The 21,600-nt window shown below is 37.4% G+C and overlaps 1 protein-coding gene across 4 annotated transcripts in view; it reads right to left on the bottom strand.

Annotated features, from left to right (window-relative positions):
* Positions 1-21,600, bottom strand: part of LOC127808051 (pre-mRNA-processing protein 40A) — a 91,730-nt gene that overhangs the window by 28,237 nt on the left and 41,893 nt on the right. For 3 of the 4 annotated variants that reach the window (XM_052346373.1, XM_052346376.1, XM_052346374.1), the window contains exons 12-24: positions 12,637-12,738; positions 12,432-12,500; positions 12,268-12,345; positions 12,032-12,118; positions 11,844-11,878; positions 11,612-11,717; positions 5,285-5,365; positions 5,078-5,170; positions 4,961-5,014; positions 4,761-4,877; positions 4,580-4,678; positions 1,303-1,350; positions 1,117-1,209 (exon numbers count right to left, since the gene is read on the bottom strand). In XM_052346373.1, coding sequence (XP_052202333.1) covers positions 1,117-1,209; positions 1,303-1,350; positions 4,580-4,678; positions 4,761-4,877; positions 4,961-5,014; positions 5,078-5,170; positions 5,285-5,365; positions 11,612-11,717; positions 11,844-11,878; positions 12,032-12,118; positions 12,268-12,345; positions 12,432-12,500; positions 12,637-12,738 — 1,062 coding nt within the window. The remainder of the gene's footprint in view (positions 1-1,116; positions 1,210-1,302; positions 1,351-4,579; positions 4,679-4,760; positions 4,878-4,960; positions 5,015-5,077; positions 5,171-5,284; positions 5,366-11,611; positions 11,718-11,843; positions 11,879-12,031; positions 12,119-12,267; positions 12,346-12,431; positions 12,501-12,636; positions 12,739-21,600) is intronic. The other variant, XM_052346375.1, reaches the window with a different exon arrangement.

The raw sequence follows: 21,600 nt of genomic DNA, 5'->3' as shown, positions 1-21,600 counted from the left end.
AAGTCAGAACAGATCCTATCTCTAGAATTTAGAAAGGAGCCTTGTTTTTAACATTATTTGGTTGGAATTAAACAAATGTGAACAGTACCCACAGGCATTTGCCCCAACCCCAAAAGTACATAAGTTTGCATTGAAGAGAATCCAGTCAATACAGTTCCAAATCAAGCATTGAATATGTAAAGGCATGTTGCACTATTAGAAAAAAAAATATTGACATCAGATTGAAGGAAAAATCACAGCACATGTTCAGGAATAAAGATAAATTTAAGACAAACAGGCATAAGGTTATACAACATAGCGCGTGCGCGCCGGTGGGGGGATGGGTTTAAATCAACAAGATTTAAGTAAAAATAACATAGCATTTATTGGATTAAACAAAATTAAGACAAACAGACAAAGGCGCCTATAAAATTAAGACAAACAGATAAAGTTAGTACAATATGTAGACACAGGAAAAAAATTAAATCACAAGATTAGAGTAAAAACCACATCAAACTATAGGATTAAAGACAACAATGACAAACAGACAAAAGGTCATACAATATGTTCACAAAGGGGAGAAAAAAAAAAGATTCACACAAGTGAAATGAACACATTTACATATGGCCATAGATCCAGAAGGAAAAGCCTAAACTTGCTGCTTTCCCCCAAGAGCATCAATCTTGATCCTAAATTTACTTGAATCTTGAATCCTCTCAATGCAAGCCTCAAGACCTTTACAACAATCATGATCACTGCTTACAAAGAACCTATTCCACTACAAGTCCCAACCAAGGGTAAAGCATCATCTAACTCTCCAACGGTAAATCGCATCCTCATAAATCAATCAGGGCAACAAAAGTAAGGAAACAATGCCTATATTTATTTTGTCATCAGAACCTGATCTAGTGAGCTGATGAGTTAGTGATATGAAAAGGGATAAATATTTTCCAGATATATAACTGGAAAAATAACAACTTCCCATAGATGATCACATGGTAAGACTTTATTCAAGTCCCATAAGCAAACAGCCATTAGAATACATCTAAAACACTATGTACAAGAAATAAACTTCGTCTGTGACAGACAAAAACATATGGAAGAAAGAGAAAGCTATCACTTGTGAGGAAGGTATACCTTCGCATTGACCTCAGGTATTGGAGAGGTACCTATTCCCTCAAAAATAGCAGACTTGAAATCTTCAAAATCCAAAGTTGATGTGATTGTAACCTAAACAACAATACAATAAGAAAGAAGAATAATTTTAATCAACATAAGCCACATAGGTGATCTATTTAAGGAAAAATGCAAATAAGGTCCTGCCTTCCCCAACTTCACAGCATCTTTTATTCGAGTTTTGTCATCATGATACTGTCAAATAAAACATAAAAAAATAAACAGTTAGAAACATGCACAAAACTACTACATGAAGAAATTAGAGCATATCAAAGCAAGTAAAAATCAACAAATACCTGCAATGCTCAGCATGTTCACCCCAAAAACGAGAAGCAAAATCCAATGCAGATCAAACTTTCAATTCACTTATGGGATCATGCAGTCAGTTCATTTTAAATTAGACTAGTTTTATGTTACAACCCAATCTCACATCAGTAGTTTACTGGGGGGAGATCTAGGTTATATTACTCAGTTCCCATGAACCCAATAGTTACCTTCAATTAAAAATTTTGGGTGGTGTGGTGTTAAAATTGGTATCAGTGCTAACCCAAGACCACTACCGAAAGGGTGTAGGAAGAGTGATTTGAGACTTAGGTCTGATTGAGATATGGGATTTCTGGCTTAGTGCAGACGCCAAGAATTAGAGAGAAGTTGGTCATGACCCAATTCTACATTAGAGTCTACTAGGGAGGTCTCAAGTATATTAGTTGGTTCAATGATCCTAATAGTCACCTCAAACTAGCACTTTTGAGTGAAACTGTGGTGTTACATTCTAACAGAAGTTAACTCTCAATTGCATGACTAGGTGGAATACAATACCCAGAATATGCATATATATAAAAACTAAAAAGCCACAACATATACGTCCAGCTAAAAAGATAACCAGCATAAATATTGTATGGTCAAACACATGACTCAAAAGTTGGAATTTATAAGTGAATAAAAATTTGAAGAGGGCAATGAAACAAACAAAACCATGTCAAAATTCCTTCAAAATATTCATCTCAGGCTAATCATCCCAACAGTATTTCTAACAAACCAATAGGTGTATCAGAAATGCTACTTGGACACTCAGCTTTGCCACTTGGGATGACACGTGCATTAATGTATTGTATTGTGTGTCATATCAATGCAAATGTATGATACATTAATGCAGAATGTCACCCCAAGTGTCAAATAAGCATTTCCGTTCGTGCATAATATGCAATTGTTTATGCAGCTTCATTAACTACATTATGCATTATCAACCACTAGGAAGTTTGAAAAGATGTAAAATAGATGAGAGCAGTGTTCTAAAAGGCGCTAGGCGCTAGTCGGGCGCCAGGCTGGGGCCAAGCGCCTAGGCGACGCTTAAGAAAACTGCTATTTTTTTTATTTTTTAAACTTTGTGATATAATTTGATGTTATTTTTAACTAAATCAAAGTTGAAAAATATTAATAATGCAACATAAACCAATAATATATAGAATTAAGCATGAGAAATAAATTATTGTAATTAATAAATAACATTTTAATTAGTCATACAATCAATACTATAAGCAAACAGCTAAGTGGATTTTTTGGAAATATTATAGAATATATATAATTAATAATAAAACTAAATATAAATCTATAATTATATATAAATATTAAATAGAAAAGAAAAATAAAATAAAATAAATAACAAAAAACAAAAACGAAGCAAATGCCCTAATAACCACACAGAGAGACAGGGAGAGAGAGAGAGAGAGAGGTTACGACAGATGGAGCTTGCCGCAGCGGAGATGGAGCTCGACGGCGAGGACGGGGGCGGCGACGATGACGCTGAGGACGCGACAGATAAGAGGCGGTGACGATGAAGCTTGGCGGCGAGGATCGAGCTGGACGCAGCGACAGCGGTGAGCTACTGGCGGGCCGATGAAGCTTGGCGGTGTTGAGGCGACGACAGCGTTCAGGTGAGAAGAGAGAAATAGGGAGAGGTTGGGAGGTTCGATTTAATGATTTAGCAAAAAAAACCCTAAAAATGGCTGAGCCAACGAGTTGGGCGCCAAGGCGGGCAGGCCGACTAGGCGCCGCCTGGGCCGCCTAGGCACCCAAGCCGGCCGATTACTCAGGCCGGCGCCTAGGAGGCCCGACTAGGGCAATTTCGGGGTGGCCAGCAGCCGCCTAGCGCCTAGGCGGCCACCTAGGCCGATTTTTAGAACACTGGTTGAGAGATATAAAATAGGAGAGAAACTGGGCATTATGCATTGCCAAACTTTGTTATTATAAACAGCTTTTCTATACAAATGCTATCACCAAATTTTCTCTCATTCTCTTTTCTATGCATTGCCAAACTTTGTCATTATAAGCAGCTTTTCTATACAAATGCTATCACCAAACTTTGATTATTAGAATCTAGGTTTTTTGGGAACTTTATTCAAAAACAATCAAGTACAACTTAACTCCAAGTTTTTAGCATTTATTATCTTCCTTCGAATTTTATTCTTAATATTAGGTGGAAAAACAAAGTTAACTATGTTTCACCAAGTACCTGCCAAATATTGAACTATGGTAGCATTTATTCATAAATTTACGCCGTACTTATTTTTTATCCTCATAAATTTTATCTAGTTGGAATCTTACTTATATTTGGTTGAATTTGCTTTTGCACTATTTATTTAACATTTATATAAAAAGATATATGTATATATACACACCTCAAAAAATGTTCAATTATTAAGAATATATAAACCATTTATACAAATATCAATTTCTATTTCCTGACATTCGTTAACAAGAAAGCACATTGAAATGCTATTTTGATCGTTGTGTCAGACATGCAAAATTCAATCATTTTAACACATTTGATCGTAAAAGAACAAAACAACACCCGTAATAAAACATAAGCAACAACCACCTAGACTTAATCATACTTGGTAGAAAAAGCTACATGGATTCAATCGCCCATCATCTCATAAGGCTATCAAACCTAAAAGTTTCCACCAAGATTTTACTTTTTCTTTTATTTTTTTGTCTTCCTCCCACCCATTTTGCTACAAACTCATACCATTTCATTTACATTTCTTAGAAGTGCCATTATTGGTCTTTGGCTCAATATAAGACCAAAAGTAAACTGCAAAAGGTTCAGACAAGTATCTATATTTCCACTTTTATTCTTGTTCTTAAAAATGATCCAAGTGTTCTCAGCCATAATATCACCACTGAAAATTCAAAAGCAGGACTTATAAAATGAGATTCTTTTTTTCTAGATTCTCTCCAAACATTAAGACGGAAAACAAGTAGGGGCTCCTAAAATTGACTACATTTGCAATCAACAGAAATTTGCACTAGCATCAGTAAGAAAAAACCAAATCACTTTTGTAACATCCGAAGACTTGAAATGTTTGCAAACATAATGATGAACCTCACATATACCAGATAGTCACTAGTGGAACACAATTACCTGCTTCTCTAACTCTTCAGCAACATCCTCAAATAAATCTTTTGGTGTAGAACCAGATGTATTCAGCGCAACAGCCTGATAGGGTGCAGAATCCTTTACCTAAAACGGAAAAAGGATAAAAATAACCACCTTTCTTGATAAAAGTAAAGTTAATAATACAATTTTAAACCAGGGTAGCTACCTTCATGCAGTAATCACGCCAGTGAGTTTTAGCAGTGAGTATTCCGGCAGCAACATGCTCTTCCATCATCTTCCGAAACGCATCACGGTTCTTACGTTCAGCCCGCTTCAATTGTTCCTAAAAAAATGGGTGAGAAAAAGAAGTTAAAAACAGACCAGACAAAAACTTAAATATTGTATGAAATAATTATATGTAAGCACCTTCTGCATCCTCCTCTGCTCCTCTTCCTCCTTCTCCAGATCACGAATATACTCCTGGGAGAAAAATCCATATGAGCTTCCTAACTTACCATATTTGATCAAATCTTAAAGATCTACCTGGAAAATTTCAAAGCGGTCAAATTTTTCCAGACGCGAGCATCTTTCATCATCCTCTAACCGATCTTGAACTTTCCTCCATTGGGTGTTCACCTGAAAGAGAACAGAAATATTGGATAAAACATTCAAGAATCCACCCCCTTCCCCAAACCCTCTTTCCCTCTTAAAGGCATAATGATTATTAAACAAGTTTGTAGAAATCTTTACTTTGATAAAGCCACAGGTTTCTAGAAATTGTCTGAACTCTAATCTATTCCGCCGATACTCCTCCTGAGCTTTTTCCTTCTCCTGTTTTCAGATCCAATGACATTGACAACAAGAATAAATATGATAAGCACATAATCTAAAATGCCAAAGGTTGGACTCCAAGTTAACAGAGAAAAATGACAAGAAAGATTTTATCTCAAAAGACATCACCAATCCATGATGACAACAAATGATGTAGGAGCCTCTCAAGAAGAAGCCCAACAAATGGCATAAAAATTGGTCCAAGTTCAGCACAGATTTTCTTGCTGTCAGGAAGTCAGAATCAGGCCCATTTTGCCTCACACATTTGGACGTCCATCCCAGGCTCAAAATAGTAAAAGAGTACCCATTCAGAAGCTTGTGATCTCTAATTTCTAATAAATCAAATTTCACTGAATTAGTCACGGTTTTTTGTTTAAACTCTGTCAGGAGACTCTAGTCAAAAGTCAGCAGTTCTTAATGGAATGACTCTTAAACTTTGTATCAGCAGTGCATGTTCAAAGTTAAGCTTTTTACCTACATTTTCCCATGCTTGTAGAGACGTTCCAAACCTATATACTTATCAGTTTCTCATGAACCATATTACAGACTTTTCAAGTGATATATCAAGGATTTGAAAAGACTTGGTGTTTTCCTTCTTTTTCTATATTACTTCAGTCAATGCCATTCAGTGGTAAACTAAAACCGCAGCATTTTTGCATGAACTGACTTTTGGAGTGCTAAATTGGCGCTTTCCTTCTTCTAATTCTGTATCTTTTGGGTGGATTGCATCAAATGGTAAACTAAAACACTAGCATTTATGCATTTTTTGCTGGATTCCAAAGGCTGATGAGTGCTTTTTCATTGTATCTCTAAAGTATTGGGTTTCCTAGGGTTGTCATCCAGTATTAACCAAATTTATTTTTTATTTTAGATTTCGCCACTGAAACACCAATCTGTTTGGGGTTGGTTCAAGGCCTTGCCATGGTCATTTCTGGAGTTTCATATGTAAGTTAGCAAGTTCAGATTCTCTTCTTTCCTCTCTGTTTATATATCACATCACCAAAAAAAAAAAAACTGAATTGTTAACGTGGTATTTGATAGACATTTTTAACATGATGTAATGGCTTTAAAGGTGCATATTAACCTGCTTCACACAGATGGCTCATCAAAACAAAAGAAATAGTTAATTACTCAGAAAACAATTTCAAACTTCAGAATTCACAAAGCCACAACCCCTAAACAAATCAAAATTATAACTCACTCAGAGAAAACAAATATTTACATTTACTGTCAAGAATGACGAGAAAAAAGTATTCAATCTTATTTCCCTTGCAGGGATAACTGAATTTATGTACAAGGCTGCCTACCAAACTAGGAAATTTCCAAATCAGAATAGGAAAGTTTCCAAATTCAGAATTGGGAACCTATACAATTTAGGATACAAGTAATTTAGAATCAGGTCACAGCCACCTATCTTCTAGAAGATATACAACACACATTTAGAAAGAAAAACAATCAAGTGATATGTTCTTGCTCGAGAATGAGGACAAGATCAATTACTCATTGTTGGCACTTCCCCTCAAGATTGTGAATAGGTGTCATGCATTCCAATCTTGCTTATCAACCTTCGACATACAGCTGCAAGTAATCCCCTACTCAACACATTTGCCAATTGGTCACTTAGGATATATATGGGGTACAAATTAGGCCACTATCCAATTTCTCTTTAATAAAATGTATATCCGCTTCAACATTTTTTATTCGGTCATGTTGAACAGGGTTGTGAGCAATGCTTATTGCTGATTTATTATCACAGTAGAGCCTCATAGGAGCTCCCCACTTGATTCTAAGATCATCCAATAATATTTTCAGACATAATAACTCACATATACCTAAAGCCATGGACTTGAATTCCGCTTTAGCACTTGACCGAGCCACCACACTTTGTTTTTTACTTCTCCAAATCACAAAATTACCCACTAAAAAAGTGCAGTGACCAAATGTAGACCTCATATCCACCATAGACCCAACATAATCAGCATCCGTGTAAGCCACAAGAGACATAGTTTCCCCTTTCTTAAATAGATGTAGACCTCCCAGGGGTTCCCTTCAAGTAGTATAAAATCCTATACACTACCTTTAGATGAGTTTTTTTTGGGTTGTGCATGAATTGGCTAACCATGCTCACTGCATAGGCAATGTCTGGCCGAGTATGAACATGATAAATAAGCCTCCCAACTAATCTTCGATAGGATCATTTATCTACTATACCATCTTCCGAAACCTCCCCTAACCTGTGATTAGCTTCAATTGGAGTATCAACAGCCTTACTACCCAACATTCATGTTTCAATAAGTAGGTCTAATATGTACTTCTACTAGGAGATAAAGATCCCTTCCTTCAAATGAGCCACTTCTATGCCCAAAAAATACTTCAATCTCCCCCATTCTTTAATTTAAAATTCTCTAATTAGACATTCTCTCAATTTGTTCATACCTTCTTCATCATTTCTAGTCACTACAATATCATCCACATACACTATCAAAACTATCACTCCCCCTATTGCCGAGTGGTGGATGAATCGAGTATGATCCCATTGGCTTTGCTTGCATCCCATACTAAGAATTATGTTTGTAAAACAGCCAAACCAGCATCTTGGGGACTGTTTCAGTCCATACAAAGCCTTTTTTTAATTTGCACATCACTTTTCCCTTGGTTGGTAGGTCAAAACTAGGTGGTAACTCCATATAAACCTCTTCTTCTACATCCCCATGCAAAAATGCATTTTTAACATCATATTGTTGCAGTGGCCAGCCTAGATTATCAGGTAAGGATAAAAGTACCCTAATCGTATTCAATTTTGCAACTAGAGCAAACGAATCAAGATAGTCTACCACATACACCTGTGTGTAACCTTTAGCTACCAACCTTGCCTTGTACCTATCCAAGGACATATCTAATTTCTATTTTACCGTGTACACCACTTACAGCCCACTGGATGTTTCCCTTTAGGCAACTGAACAAGCTCCCAAGTTTGATTCTTTTCTAGGGTTGCCATCTCAGCCTCCATGGCATTCGTCCAATTCTCATTCCCTATTGCTTCAGAAATGGATTTGGGAATATGAATGGTATGCAGGCCAGCGCGAAAGGCTTTATGTTTAGATGACAATTTGGAATAGGATAGGAACAAGTGTAGGGGATGTTTAGTGCAAGTCCTAGTACCTTTCCTAAGGGCAATAGGTCAATCAAGATCACACTTAAAAGTTTCAGTTTCAACTTCAGGTATGGATTCAGTAGGTACAATAGGCTCAAAATTAGGTGTTATAGATTTAGTAGATAAATTACTTGGCAATGTTGGCAGTAACAAGACTAGGACTTGAATTAGATGTTAACACTTGCATAGGGGAAGGAACTGGACCTTTTCTCCTTGAACCTACAGCCGACGAGGAGTAAATGGTGAAGGCTTCTCTAGTGTCATACCCAGTGCGTCCTATGGAATAACTTATGGGAGAGAAGGATGAGATCTCAGGAGGATGGATAAAAAACTAATCCTTATCCTCTAGAACTAGATTCTCCCCCTGAGCGTAAGGATGGCCAAAATAAGGAATATTCTCAACAAAGATTACATTTGCTCAAATAAAAGCTTTCTTGGAAGGGAGATGATAGCACTTGTAACCTTTTAGAGTAGAAGAATATCCATAAAAAAACATTTGAGAGCACGAGAGTCAAGTTTACTTCTGTTAGAAGTGGGGACATGGACAAAAGAGACACACCCAAACACTTTAGGCTTCCAACAACTAGTAATATGAACGTCAGGAAAAGTCTTGGTTAGATGCAAAATTGGACTTTGAGAATCAAGGGTTTGTAAAGGTAATATGTTATTGAGAACGGTGGTTGTTAAGGTTGCTTCTCCCCAAAAATGTTTGGGAACGTTATGGTGAAATAGAAGCATTCTAGTAACAACTAAAAGGTGACCATTCTTCCTCTCAGCCGCTCCATTTTGTTGAGGAGTATAAGGGCAAGAGAATTCATGGATAATGTCATTCTGTTGAAAGAAAACAGATAAGGATTGATTGAAATAATCTTTGGCATTATTAGATCTAAACCTTTTGATTTCAACCCCAAACAGATTCTTAATCATATTGTAGAATGTAGGAAAAATGCTTCACACCTCAAATTTATTCTTTAACAGGTATAACCAAACTACCCGAGTGCAATTATCCACAAAAGAGAGAAACCAACGTGCCCCGAAGATATTAGGAACAATGGAAGGGCCCCATATATCACTATGGATTACAAAAAATGGAAGTTTAGTTCTTTTATTAGAAAGAGGGGTGACTACGACGATAATGGTGAAGCCATAGGTGATCCTTGTTGGATTGAGCAAGGTATGACATAGGGGAAGCTTTCTTCTTCTTAACCTGCTCACCCAGTTCCTCGAGATAGTAAAGTCCAACCCTTGCTCTAGCATGCCCAATCATCTTTTTCGTGTCTTGTTCCTAAAACTCACAAAAAGTTGGGTGAAAAACAACATTGTAGTTGGCATCCAAGGTGAGTTTTTGAATAGAGATGAGGTTAGTGAAGACTTTAGGGACATGAAGAGCATTCTTCAAAGTGAGATGTTCATTAAGAAAGACATCACCTTGGCCAGCAACGATGGTTAAGGATCCATCTTCCATTGTGATTTTTCTGGAACTTTAACAAGAGTTATAGGAGATGGATGAAAAGATGTGAGGAATAGGTCATGTGATCCATAGCTCCAGAGTCTAGGATCCAGGTATTTTTTGAAGCGTGTGGAGTAAGAGAGGAGGAAGAGATACCTTTGAGTGCAAGAGAGCAAGTACCATTCTTCGCCTTCTTGTCGAGTGATTCCAACAAGCTCCTTAACTTTTCAATTTCAACTTTGTTAACCTGCTCCAGAGCATCTCCCTACCTATTCTGGACTCCTTTGCTCAGTTTGTTAATGGTTGTTGGCCACACAAACTTGCCCTTGGCCTCTCAGTTGTCCTCCTTTGGATGGCTTTCCATGGAGCTTCCAACACTTCTCTATGATGTGCCAAGGCTTTTTGCAATAAGTACACCATAAAGAGTCCTTGTCTAATGTCTTCTTCTGCTCCCTAGACCCCTTATTCTGAGTAAGGGCCTTTAGAGATACCAGGGCAGAGCTTTCTACAGAAGAGTTGTCCAACATCACTACACGTCTTCCTTCTTCTGTACATACTATAGAGATTACTTCATTTAGGGAAGGTAAATCCTCCTTGCCGAGGATTTGAACTCTCATTGCATCAAACTCCATGTTGAGGCTTGCGAGAAAGTCATATGTCCTTTCCTTCTCTACAAATCTCTTCTGTAATGCAGCATCCTCACTACCCTTCATGTTGAGGGGCTGATAATAGTCTAATTTCGGCCACTAAGTCTGCAACAAATTTGCATACTCTATAATGGACTGCGAACTTGCTTTGTAGCTGCAACTTTAGTCCTTATTTCATAGATCAGTGTAGCATCATGAACCTTGGAGTAGATAAGCTTCACTGCCTCCCAAATATCCTTGGTTGTTGTTAGGAACATGACCGTATCACTGATCTCCGGAATCATGGAGTTCCACAGTCAAGACATCACTAAGGAGTCCTCCTCATCCCATGCTACAAACATGGGATCACCCTCCTTAGGACTGGTTCCCAATACGTGGCTTAGCTTCCCCTTCCCTTTCAGAAATGTGTGGATCAGCTAGGACCACTTCAAGTAGTTCTTACCATTCAACCGGTAAGATGCTTGAATATTCTGTAATTCTCCTCTTGAGCCTACACCATTGTTTCCAGCAAACGGAATCTCCGTTGTACTGCTAGAATCAACTGAATCCGACGTGGGATTGTGGGTATCAGACATCCTGTCCTATGAAAGAAGATTGATGAAGGCCACGACAATCAAAGTCACAAAAGGGCAGTGATCGATGTCCTAAGGCTCCTAATACCATGTCAAGAATGACAAGAAAAAAGTATTCAATCTTATTTCCCTTGAAAGGATAACTGAATTTATGTACAAGGCCGCCTATCAAACTAGAAAGTTTTCAAATCAGAATAGGAAAGTTTCCAAATTCAGAATTGGAAACCTATACAATTTAGGTTACAACTAATTTAGAATGAGATCACAACCACCTATCTTCTAGAAGATATACAAACACATTTAGAAAGAAAAACAATTAGGTGATATGTTCTTGCCCGAGAATGAGGACAAGATCAATTACTCATTGTTGACATTTACATATGCATATGCATATGCATGTGCACATGAAGTTAAAATTGGTACCTTTTTCTGAAGATCCACTAAGTAGCTTTTGAACATATCTTCACGCTCTACAGGTCGCTCTATCGCCTTGAACCGTTCATCTTCCTCAAACATAATGGTAGCTTTACTGAGCATGCAAAAAGTTGAAAGAAATTTAAGATATTTGAGAAATGATTGTCATAAAATCCTAAAATAATTTACTCTGAGAATTGTGATTACTATGAGAGAGAGAGAGAGAGAGAACAGAGACTACCTCCATCTTGTGGATGAAGTGAGTTCCTCACACTCCTGATTGGAGGAAACAACACACACAAAAGGCAAATCAATCAAAAAGACAAGAAAATAAAAGAAGAATTCCAGTAATCATCATGACATTTATAACAATACAAAAAATTATGGTGTAGTTGTAGTTCTGCTGATCATCCAAGAGGAGCAACATACTTCCAACATTTTTGTGAATTCCTCGCGAGCTTTTTTCATTCTCATTCGCCTTTCCTCAGCCTCCAGCTTCTTCCTTTGGCCCAAGTACTTAAAACACAATTTGAAGTCAATCAGGAAAATAGTGCACGGTTGTCATGCTTTAATTAATTATGGTAGAACACAGCAAATGGAAAATATGCAATTTCAGGTAAATCTAATTGCTGTGTCATTCATGAATTATTTCAAATATGATTTACCTCATTGAATGCCTGTTTACGCTCACCAAGAGTTCTTAAAGCCCCATATCTCTTGTCATTGATGATTACTCGCATTGCCTGATGTTACATTTAACAAAACAAAACTTGGGAAGGGAGCATAGATATTACTATATCAAGAAGGGGCACTAGAGTAACCATATTACCTGCTCCCAGGTCCAGTTGGATTCAACATTTACAGATTCCAACAGTGCTTTAAAAGCATCTTTCGCTTCCTATAGAAAAGAAAAGGTTAAACATATTGCAAACATGGGCAAAAATAGAAAGAAGAGGATAATTGATGAAAACGATAATTATGTGTCATGGATCAGAATTAAAAAAAGTAACCAGAACAGATGCCAATGCCAGTACCTGCTTGCTGGCGTACACCACAGGTTCATCTTCAACAGATTTATCCTCCAATGGTGTCACATTGACTTTCCCTGCAACTGCCATTCCTTTCTTGGCATCCTGCTAGTCAAACCACAAGAGGATTTAGGGACCGTTTGAACATGCTGATAGTTTGTTGTGTTTGTTTTCATTGTTGGTCATCAATCAATTTGTGTATTGGCTATTTCAGTCAGAGGAAATAGAAACTAAACCAATTGTTTGATTTTGCCATCAGTTGTCAAAAACAAAAGGAAAGGAAAACTGAAAAAAATGTGTAATTTTCTAATCTGTGTTCAATTTTATTTCCAAAAAACAAAATAGAATTCAGTTCAGGAAAAGTCAATATGTTCAAAAAAATTCAAAAATAAATAAATAAATTCAGGAATCTTGGAAAAAAATATAAAATACAACTCTTCATCCATTTCACTGTATATCTATATACAGATACATATATAGAGAGAGGGAGAGGGAGAGAGAGACCAGATCTGGGGTTACAATGTTCATTTTTCAGTGTCTTTGTGTGGCAGTAGAGAGAGAGAGAGAGAGAGAGCAGATCTGAAGTCGGTGTATTCATTTTTCAGTGTGTGTGTGGGTTTTTATTTTTTTTTTTTTTTTTTTGGGGGGGGGGGGGGGAGAGAGAGAGAGAGCAGATCTGAAGTCGGTGGGGAGAGGGAGAGAGCGAGAGCAGATCTGGGGTGTCATGTTTGTTTTGAGTGTGTGTGTGTGTGTATGTGGAGAGAGAGAGAGAGAGAGACCATATCTGGGGTGGTTGTGTTCATTTTCAGTGTGTGTGTGTGTATAGAGAGAGATAGACCAGATCTAGGGTCGTCCTGTTCATTTTCAGTGTGTGCGCTCTGTAGAGAGAGAGAGAGAGAGACCAGATCTGGGGTCGCTGTGTTCATTTTCAGAGAGGAAGTAGGTTCGGCTTTCAGTCGAAGGATATTAGGTGATGGAGGAGACACTCCTTCAGCTCAACAGTAGGCTACAATGTGGTCAAATGTTGAAGAATGGATTGCTGATAATCAGGATATGTGACTCCTTCGCAATAGATTTGTAGATATTTTGAACAGATCGTGATCGTGACGACGGACTGAGGTGAGAGAGTGAAGTTAGGTGATTGTTACTTGTGTGTTTGGTGCATTCAATTCAAGAGGAAATAGAATGGAAAATCACATGGAAACACCTTTTATTGTTTATGTATAAGTCCATTTTTTCAACTTACGTTTTTTTTTTTTTAAACGGCAATAACATGCCGAACAAGTTGCCAGTCCATTTTTAAAAAAGTGAAAATGGGAAGAAAAAACTGGAACCATAATATTTCCAAACAAGACCTTAACTGTTTGGCAATTAACATGACAACTGATAAATAAAGAATACTGTGTTGGGAAATGATTCAGCTAAAAACAAACCAATGGCATTCAAACAGATAACAAAATTAGCAAAAGCACTGGTAAGTCCCTCTGGAAGAACCATATTTTCTGGAGAATGTTAAATCCAACTTTAGGAATGGTTTCCAAATGCAAAAAGCAGGCCCAAAGCATTCCAGAGGGAAAAAAAACAACAAAGAAACCTAAGGGATTAATTGAAAGATTTTAATACAATTTAAGCAATACAGAAACTATTGGGATAATACAAATGAGCAATTTATGATAGTTAAGGAGTCATGACGGATTCTATCATTTTTCAGAAATCAGAGTACAGAAATTAGATCAAAATAAGGTTATTCACCTTGATTCATGCGCTGGAACAGGTTAGATGCAAATTAATTTGCATTGACCAAGGGCATCATAAGGACTAAGCCACTATTAAGTTCTAGGTCATGAGGATCAAATACATACATTATCATTAAGAGAATTTTCTAGAAGAAAGTGGTGATAATAGGACATTGCAAGAAACATTATTAATAATATTTTAGTTGAATTTTTTATTTCAAAATGTTGCTTTTAGAACTACATGGTACTCCGTTTTAGGTTTGGAAATGTATGAGTCACATATCATGGTTAACATAAATGGTAAACATGTCGGAGAGTCCTAGCTACTAAGGAGTTATCAGAAAAAGAAGAAGCCGTAGCTGATATGCAGCAAGAGGAGAATAATCCGAGGAAGATAAAGGATCAAGTGCAGTGAAGATAAACTCTTAAAAATCAGGATAAATAATAGGAGAAGATAGGAGTAAAAAATAGGAATTATCTTGATTAATTTGTACTCTAAAATCTGTTGTATATTATCTCCTAAATAATAGGACTAGATAGCATAGAAACTTGTATAAGTAGAGTTCTTATCTTTGAATGAAGGTATTGAGATTTTTCATCTCAATGCTTGATCCAAATCCTAGGTTCCTAGTTTAGGAACCGATTGTATTCATGGTATCAAAGCTCGATAACCAAGATTCTCGATCAACATGGCTGGTTCCAATCTAACAACCCCAACTCCTACGATTGAAGATGTCATGACCCAAGGAATAATAGAAGGGTATTATTGTAATAAGGTAGAATAGTTTGTTAGGGATATTTTAACAAGTGGTTAGAAGCACATGGGAGCATGTGCTAGGCTATTAGAAGGCAAATATGCCTATAAAAGATTGTTGTAATGGTTTGTTTCATTATCCAAGAAATTAATGAATTGAATCTGATTTTCTCCTCTTCCAAATTCTCTCCCCTTTCTTGATCTTCATCTCCCTCTTCATTTTTTTCTGTTCTCTAATCTCCCTAACACTTCTTCTAATCTCTTCCTCATTCTTCCCATTTCCTCCCTAATTCCCTTCTGTTCTTGGCTTAGCTGAATCGGTTTCTTCCGATTCCCAAACTGATCCTAGGTTAAGCCCTAGGATCATGACAAAAGAATCCTCTCGTAGTTCAGTTCCTCAACCATCGATCACACAGGCGACCGACCATAACTCCTGCCAACATTCTCACAATGGATAGCCAAATGTTGCTGATTACACAGCACAAGTTAAACGGAAGAAACTTCAGGGAATGATTTCAGTCTGTGACCCTGGTGATCAAAGGCAGAGGGAAGTTCGGTTGCCTCACCGAGGCTATCCCAACTCCTCCAGAAGAGCCAACAGAATACCAGCGATGGGAAGTAGAAAACTCTATTCTCATGGCATGGCTAATCAATTAAATGGAATCAAAGATAGGCCAAAACTATTTGTTTTACAAGACTACAAAAGAGGTGTGGAATACAATCCAAGAATTATACTCTGATCTTGAAAACACAACCCAGTGTTTTGAGATCAGAGCAGCTATTAGGACTACAAACAAGGTGGTCTTGGGGTTACCGAATACTACAACAACATAGTAGAGCTTTGGCAAGAGATGGATTTGTCTTATGATCCAAAGTGGGAGTGCTTGGGTGACAGTCAAAAGTACAACAAAATGTTGGAAAAAGAGCAGGTGTTTGACTTCCTCCAAGGCCTAAATTCAGACTTGGATGAAGTAAGAGGTCGACTTCTAGGCATCAAGCCATTGCTAACTCTTAGAGAAGTTTTTGCAGAAGTCAGAAGAGAGGAAAGTAGGAGATGAGTTATGCTGACTCAACCAGAACCAAATACCTGTTCTACACTTGCTGCATCTAAGAGGGAAGAAGTTTCCAAAGCCAAACAGTCGTGTGAACACTGTAACAAACCCTATCATACAAAGCAAACATGCTGGAAGCTTCATGGAAAGCCACCAAACTGGCAACCAAGGGGTAAGAAGGAGAAGGAAAGACCAGCATATGCAGCCGCAAGTATTCAGAATGCAGCAACAGCAGGTGCTCAGGCAGCAGAAAAAGGTATGAGGTCAAATCTTACAGCTGATCAGGTGGAGTTCTTACAAAAATTGTTAAATGGCACCCATATTTCAAATGAATCAGATGGATTTACAACCAACACTTCAATGCCTATAGCACAAAGAGGTAATTTAGTGTTCTCTTTAACTACTAGAATGATGAGTGAGTGTTATTGGGCTGTAGATATCGGAGCATTCGATCATATGACTGAATCTACAACCATACTTGAAAATTTTCAGGTGAAAAAGAAGGAACTAACAGTTTTAATGGCAGATGGAACGTATCCTCAGTTAAGGGAAGAGGAAGTGTGTGTGCGTGGCTGGTTTATGTCTTGATTCTGTTTTGTATGCGCCGAATTTAAAATGTAGCCTCCTATTAGTGAGTAAACTCACTAAGGATTTTGATTGCATTGTAACTTTCTTCCCTTCATATTGTATTTTTCAGGACTGGTCCATTGGGAAGATGATTGGCAGTGCTAAGGAAAATGATGGTCTTTACTGGATATTGGACAATAAGGCTCTTCCTAGTCAGTTAGCTCCTAGTTTTTCTCTTTCAGTTAGCTTGAATTCTGAAATTTTGTTACGGCATAGACACCTTGATCATCCTAGTTTCCAATATTTGAAACACCTATGCCCTGATTTATTCATCAATAAAAACAATTTGGTACTCAATTGTGATCATTGTATTCTTGCCAAACAAACTCATAGTTCTCATCAACCAAAACCATATACTCCTTCCAAACCGTTTCACTTGATCCATAGTGATATTTGGGGACTAGCTATGGTTCCAAACTTGAGTGGTGCTAGGTGGTTTGTGACCTTCATAGATGACCACACAAGAGTATGTTGGGTATACCTAATGAAGGAAAAATCTGAAGTTTGTGCAATTTTTCAAAACTTCCACAAGTTAATTCTAAACGTATTTCAATCCTCTATTTGCATTCTTAGGACTGATAATGGCCGAGAATATTTTTCATACTCGTTCACTCAATAACTCACCACAAATGGAATCTTACATCAAAGCACATGCCCCTATACACCCCAACAAAACGGAGTGGCTAAAAGAAAGAATCATTATTTGCTTGAAGTGGCTAGAGCCCTAATGTTTACTAGTTCTACTTCAAATAAATATTGGGGTGAAGCTGTCCTAACAACCTCTTACTTGATCAATAGGCTGCCAACCAAAGTCCTAAAATATCAAACTCCATTGCAAAACCTCATGTCCATCTTTCCTCATGTTAGGATACTCAACACTCTTCCTCCAAAAGTCTTCGGATGTGTGGTGTATGTCTACCAAACAAACCCTAATCGCCATAAACTATAAATCAAGGCATTCAAGTGCATATTCATTGGGTACTCACCCACAGAAAAGGAGTACAAGTGTTATTGTCCTACATCACAAAAAAAATTTGTCTCTTGTGATGTAACATTTGATGAAACTAAATTCCACCACTCAAGTAATCAATCACAAACCAGGGAAAACCATTGGGATCCCACTATTTTAATACCAATCATCCTACCTATTTCCACCTCTATTCCAAGTGAAGATCTGGTTCAAACAGATGCTGCTGATTGTTCTCAGCCAGCCACCTGTAACCCAAATAACCTTGAATTGTTGCCTGCCTCAAGCCCTAAACCTATTCACCCATCAGCAGAAATAGTGGAGATTGATATAAAGGGAGACTTGAGTCCTGAAAAACCTGTTAAGGTATATTCAAGGAGACAAAAACAACCGGATCCTCAAATCAGCCAATCGTTAGAACTAAGGACAGGTCCACCAAGTGAAGAAAACAACACAATGAACACCGATTTGAATCTGCCAAATGCCATCGGAAAAAAGGTAAAGTCTTGTGCAAAACATCCAATATCAAATTACCTAACCTATTCCAAGTTATCTCCTCAGTTTAAAGCATTCACTACAACCACGGATGGAGTGTCCATCCTAGGCAATATACAAGAAGCTTTGAGAGATCCAAACTGGAAAAAGGTTGTGATGGAGGAGATGAAGGCATTGGAGAGCAATCAAACATGGGAACTGATTGATATACCAAAAACCAAGATTATAGACTGCAAATGGGTTTTTACCATCAAATACAAATCAGATGGAAATATAGACCGCTATAAAGCAAGGTTAGTTGCCCGATGGTACTCTCAAACCCATGGGATAGATTATGAGGAAACGTTTGCTCCGATGGCAAAACTAAATTCAATTAGGGTGTTTCTATCTATTGATGTGAATTTAGACTAGGAGTTGTTCCAATTCGACATCAAGAATACATTCCTAAATGGTGAGTTGGAAGAGGAAGTATATATGAAGATTCCACCCAGTTTCAAGGAACAAAGAGCAATTGGCAAGGTATGCAAGTTACATAAATCTCTCTATGGTTTGAAACAATTCCCTATAGCATGGTTTAAGAAGTTCAGCTCAACTTTGAAACAATTTGACTATAAGCAAGGTGAGGCTGACCATACTCCTCTATTCATTAAACATGGAGATGGAAAAAGATACATCTTACTAGTATATGTGGATGACATTATCATTACAGGGGATGATATCAATGAAATGGCAGCCCTAAAATAGAGACTGAAAGAAGAGTTTGAAGTAAAGGACTTGGGAAAAATGAAATACTTTCTAGGGATGGAAGTAGCAAGGAGCAAAGAAAAGTATGATAATATCTTGGGTGCAAACCAAGATAAACTCCACTAGAAAGAAATTGGAAATATGAAAGAAGGGATGATGATCCACCAGTTGACAAGGGGAGGTATCAATGGCTAGTTGGAAGATTAATTTATCTTTCTTTGACACGCCCAAACATAGCTTATTCAGTGAGCATCATAAGCCAATTTATGCATACTCCAATTCAACAACATTTGACAGTTGTTTATCACATTTTGGGATACCTAAAAGGCACACCTTGTAAGGGATTGATGTTCCAAAAGACTAATGAAAGAGGTGCTGAAGGTTTTCCCGATGCAGATTAGGCAGGCCCAGTTATTGACAGTCGGTCTACATCAGGCTTCTGTACAAAGTTATGGGCAAACTTAGTTACATGGAGAAGTAAGAAGCAAACAGTTGTTGCAAGAAGTAGTGCAGAAGCTGAATTTAGGGCAGTTGCCTAAGGGATTTGTGAACTAATTTGGGTAGTGAGACTAATGGGGGATCTACAAATGCCTCTAATCAAACCAACGAGGCTATATTGTGATAGCAAGTCAGCCATAAGCATTGTCAACAACCCAGTGCAACATGATAGAATGAAGCATGTTCGGATTGATCAAAGTTTCATCCAACGAGATATGGAAGAGGGACATATAAGGCTAATATATATTCCCACAACAGATCAAGAGGCAAATGTTCTCACCAAATCCATGGCAAGACCAGGTTTTGAGACTCTCATTAACAAGCTAGGAATGAGAGATATTTATTCCTAGGCTTGAGAGGGGGGGGGGGGTGTTGGAGAGTCCTAGCTGCTAAGGATTATCAGAAAAAGAAGAAGTCGTAGCTGATATGCAGCAAGAGGAGAATAATCTAGTGAAGATAAGGGATCAAGTGTAGTGAAGATAAACTCCTAAAAATCAGGATAAATAATAGGAGAAGATAAGAGTACAAAATGGCAATTATCTTGATTAATTTGTACTCTGAAATCTGTTGTATATTATCTCCTAAATAGTAAGACTAGATAGCATAGAAACTTGTATAAATAGTGTTCTTATCTTTGAATGAAGGTATCGAAATTTTTCATCTCAATGCTCGATCCAAATCCTAGGTTCCTAGTTTAGGAACCGATTGTGTTCAAAACAGAACGACAATGTGAAAGTATGAAAACTATATTACTACCTATTTATAAGAATAAAGGATACAATCAAATTTGTAATAACTAGAGGCAATAAGATTGAGTCATATTCTCAAACTGCAAAATTTTAAAAATAAATAAGAAGTAAAAAAATAAAAGGAAAAAACCTTGAAATAAGAGTATATGAGAATCAAACTAAATTATGTTATGGAGATAAAAAATAGAAACAATGATCTTTTAATGACCAATGGATTGGTACAATGAAGAAAAAAAATATATATTGATGTCATTTATAGACTTTGAAGAGAGAAAGAGAGAGAGAAGAAGAAGAAAATATACTCTGTATTATCGTCTAAGAAAATGAAAATAAAAAAGAAATTTATTTATATACTACTCTCAACACTCCCCCTTAAGCAGGTCGTGCATTTCATATGTGCCTTGCTTGTTACATATATACTCAACCCCTAGTCCTCAAAGTGACTTAGTAAACAAAAGAAGGGCCAATGTAGCTTCTCTCTCACAAAATGATGGTCCATTTCAAGATGGTTAGTTCTTCCCTAAAAGACTAGATTGGGTTCAATGTAAAGAGTTGCTTGAATATCACATATGAGGTTCAGGTCCTGGCTCTCCAAATTAACAAGTTGTTTTAAGCCAAATAAAATCACATGTGATTAGAGTCATTCCTCCAGACTCAGCTTCGGAACCAGATCTCACCATGACATTTCTTTCTTACACTTCCATGAAACTAGATTGCCCCCAACGAGAACATTACATCCTGAAGTGTAACAAATATGTGATAATCGGTTGCCTACCCAGACTGCATTTGTATAACCAGTAATCTGCAAGTGACCTTGATTCTCAAACAACAGATCTCTACCAGGAGATCCCTTAATAATATATCTAAAAAATGTGAACCAAAGCATGTCAATGACTATCAAAAGGCAAGTTTAAAAACTAACCAACCACAATTGCAGCAAAAGAGATATCAAGCCAAGTGAGAGTCATAATTAAGTTTCCCCACTAGCTGTCTATATTGCCATACAGCAGGTATCGACCCCCCCCCCCCCTCCCCAACCAGGACCTAGCTTCACGTCAGGGTCCATAGGAGCATAGTTGTCAAAGGCTTAAGGTGCACTTAGGCACAAGAGTGCATGGAGCATAGGCCAACCTTTTGGATGCAAGGCACGCATTTATTAGATAGTTAATAGGGTGTTCTTATTGTTTTCTCAAAATTCTTTTAATTTTTTTTCTAGTAATTACTCATTAAATTTTAACAAGTCCATCAAAAAACAAAAAAATTATGAAATAGGCGCAAAAGGCACGCACCTTGCTCCTCACAGTGAGGTACGCACCGTAGAGCTAGAGTGCACATCTTGTAGAGCAAG

The sequence above is a fragment of the Diospyros lotus genome, chromosome 8 (assembly GCF_014633365.1).
Source record: "Diospyros lotus cultivar Yz01 chromosome 8, ASM1463336v1, whole genome shotgun sequence".
Lineage (NCBI taxonomy): Eukaryota > Viridiplantae > Streptophyta > Magnoliopsida > Ericales > Ebenaceae > Diospyros > Diospyros lotus.
This window is presented reverse-complemented; position numbering and strand designations above follow the sequence as displayed.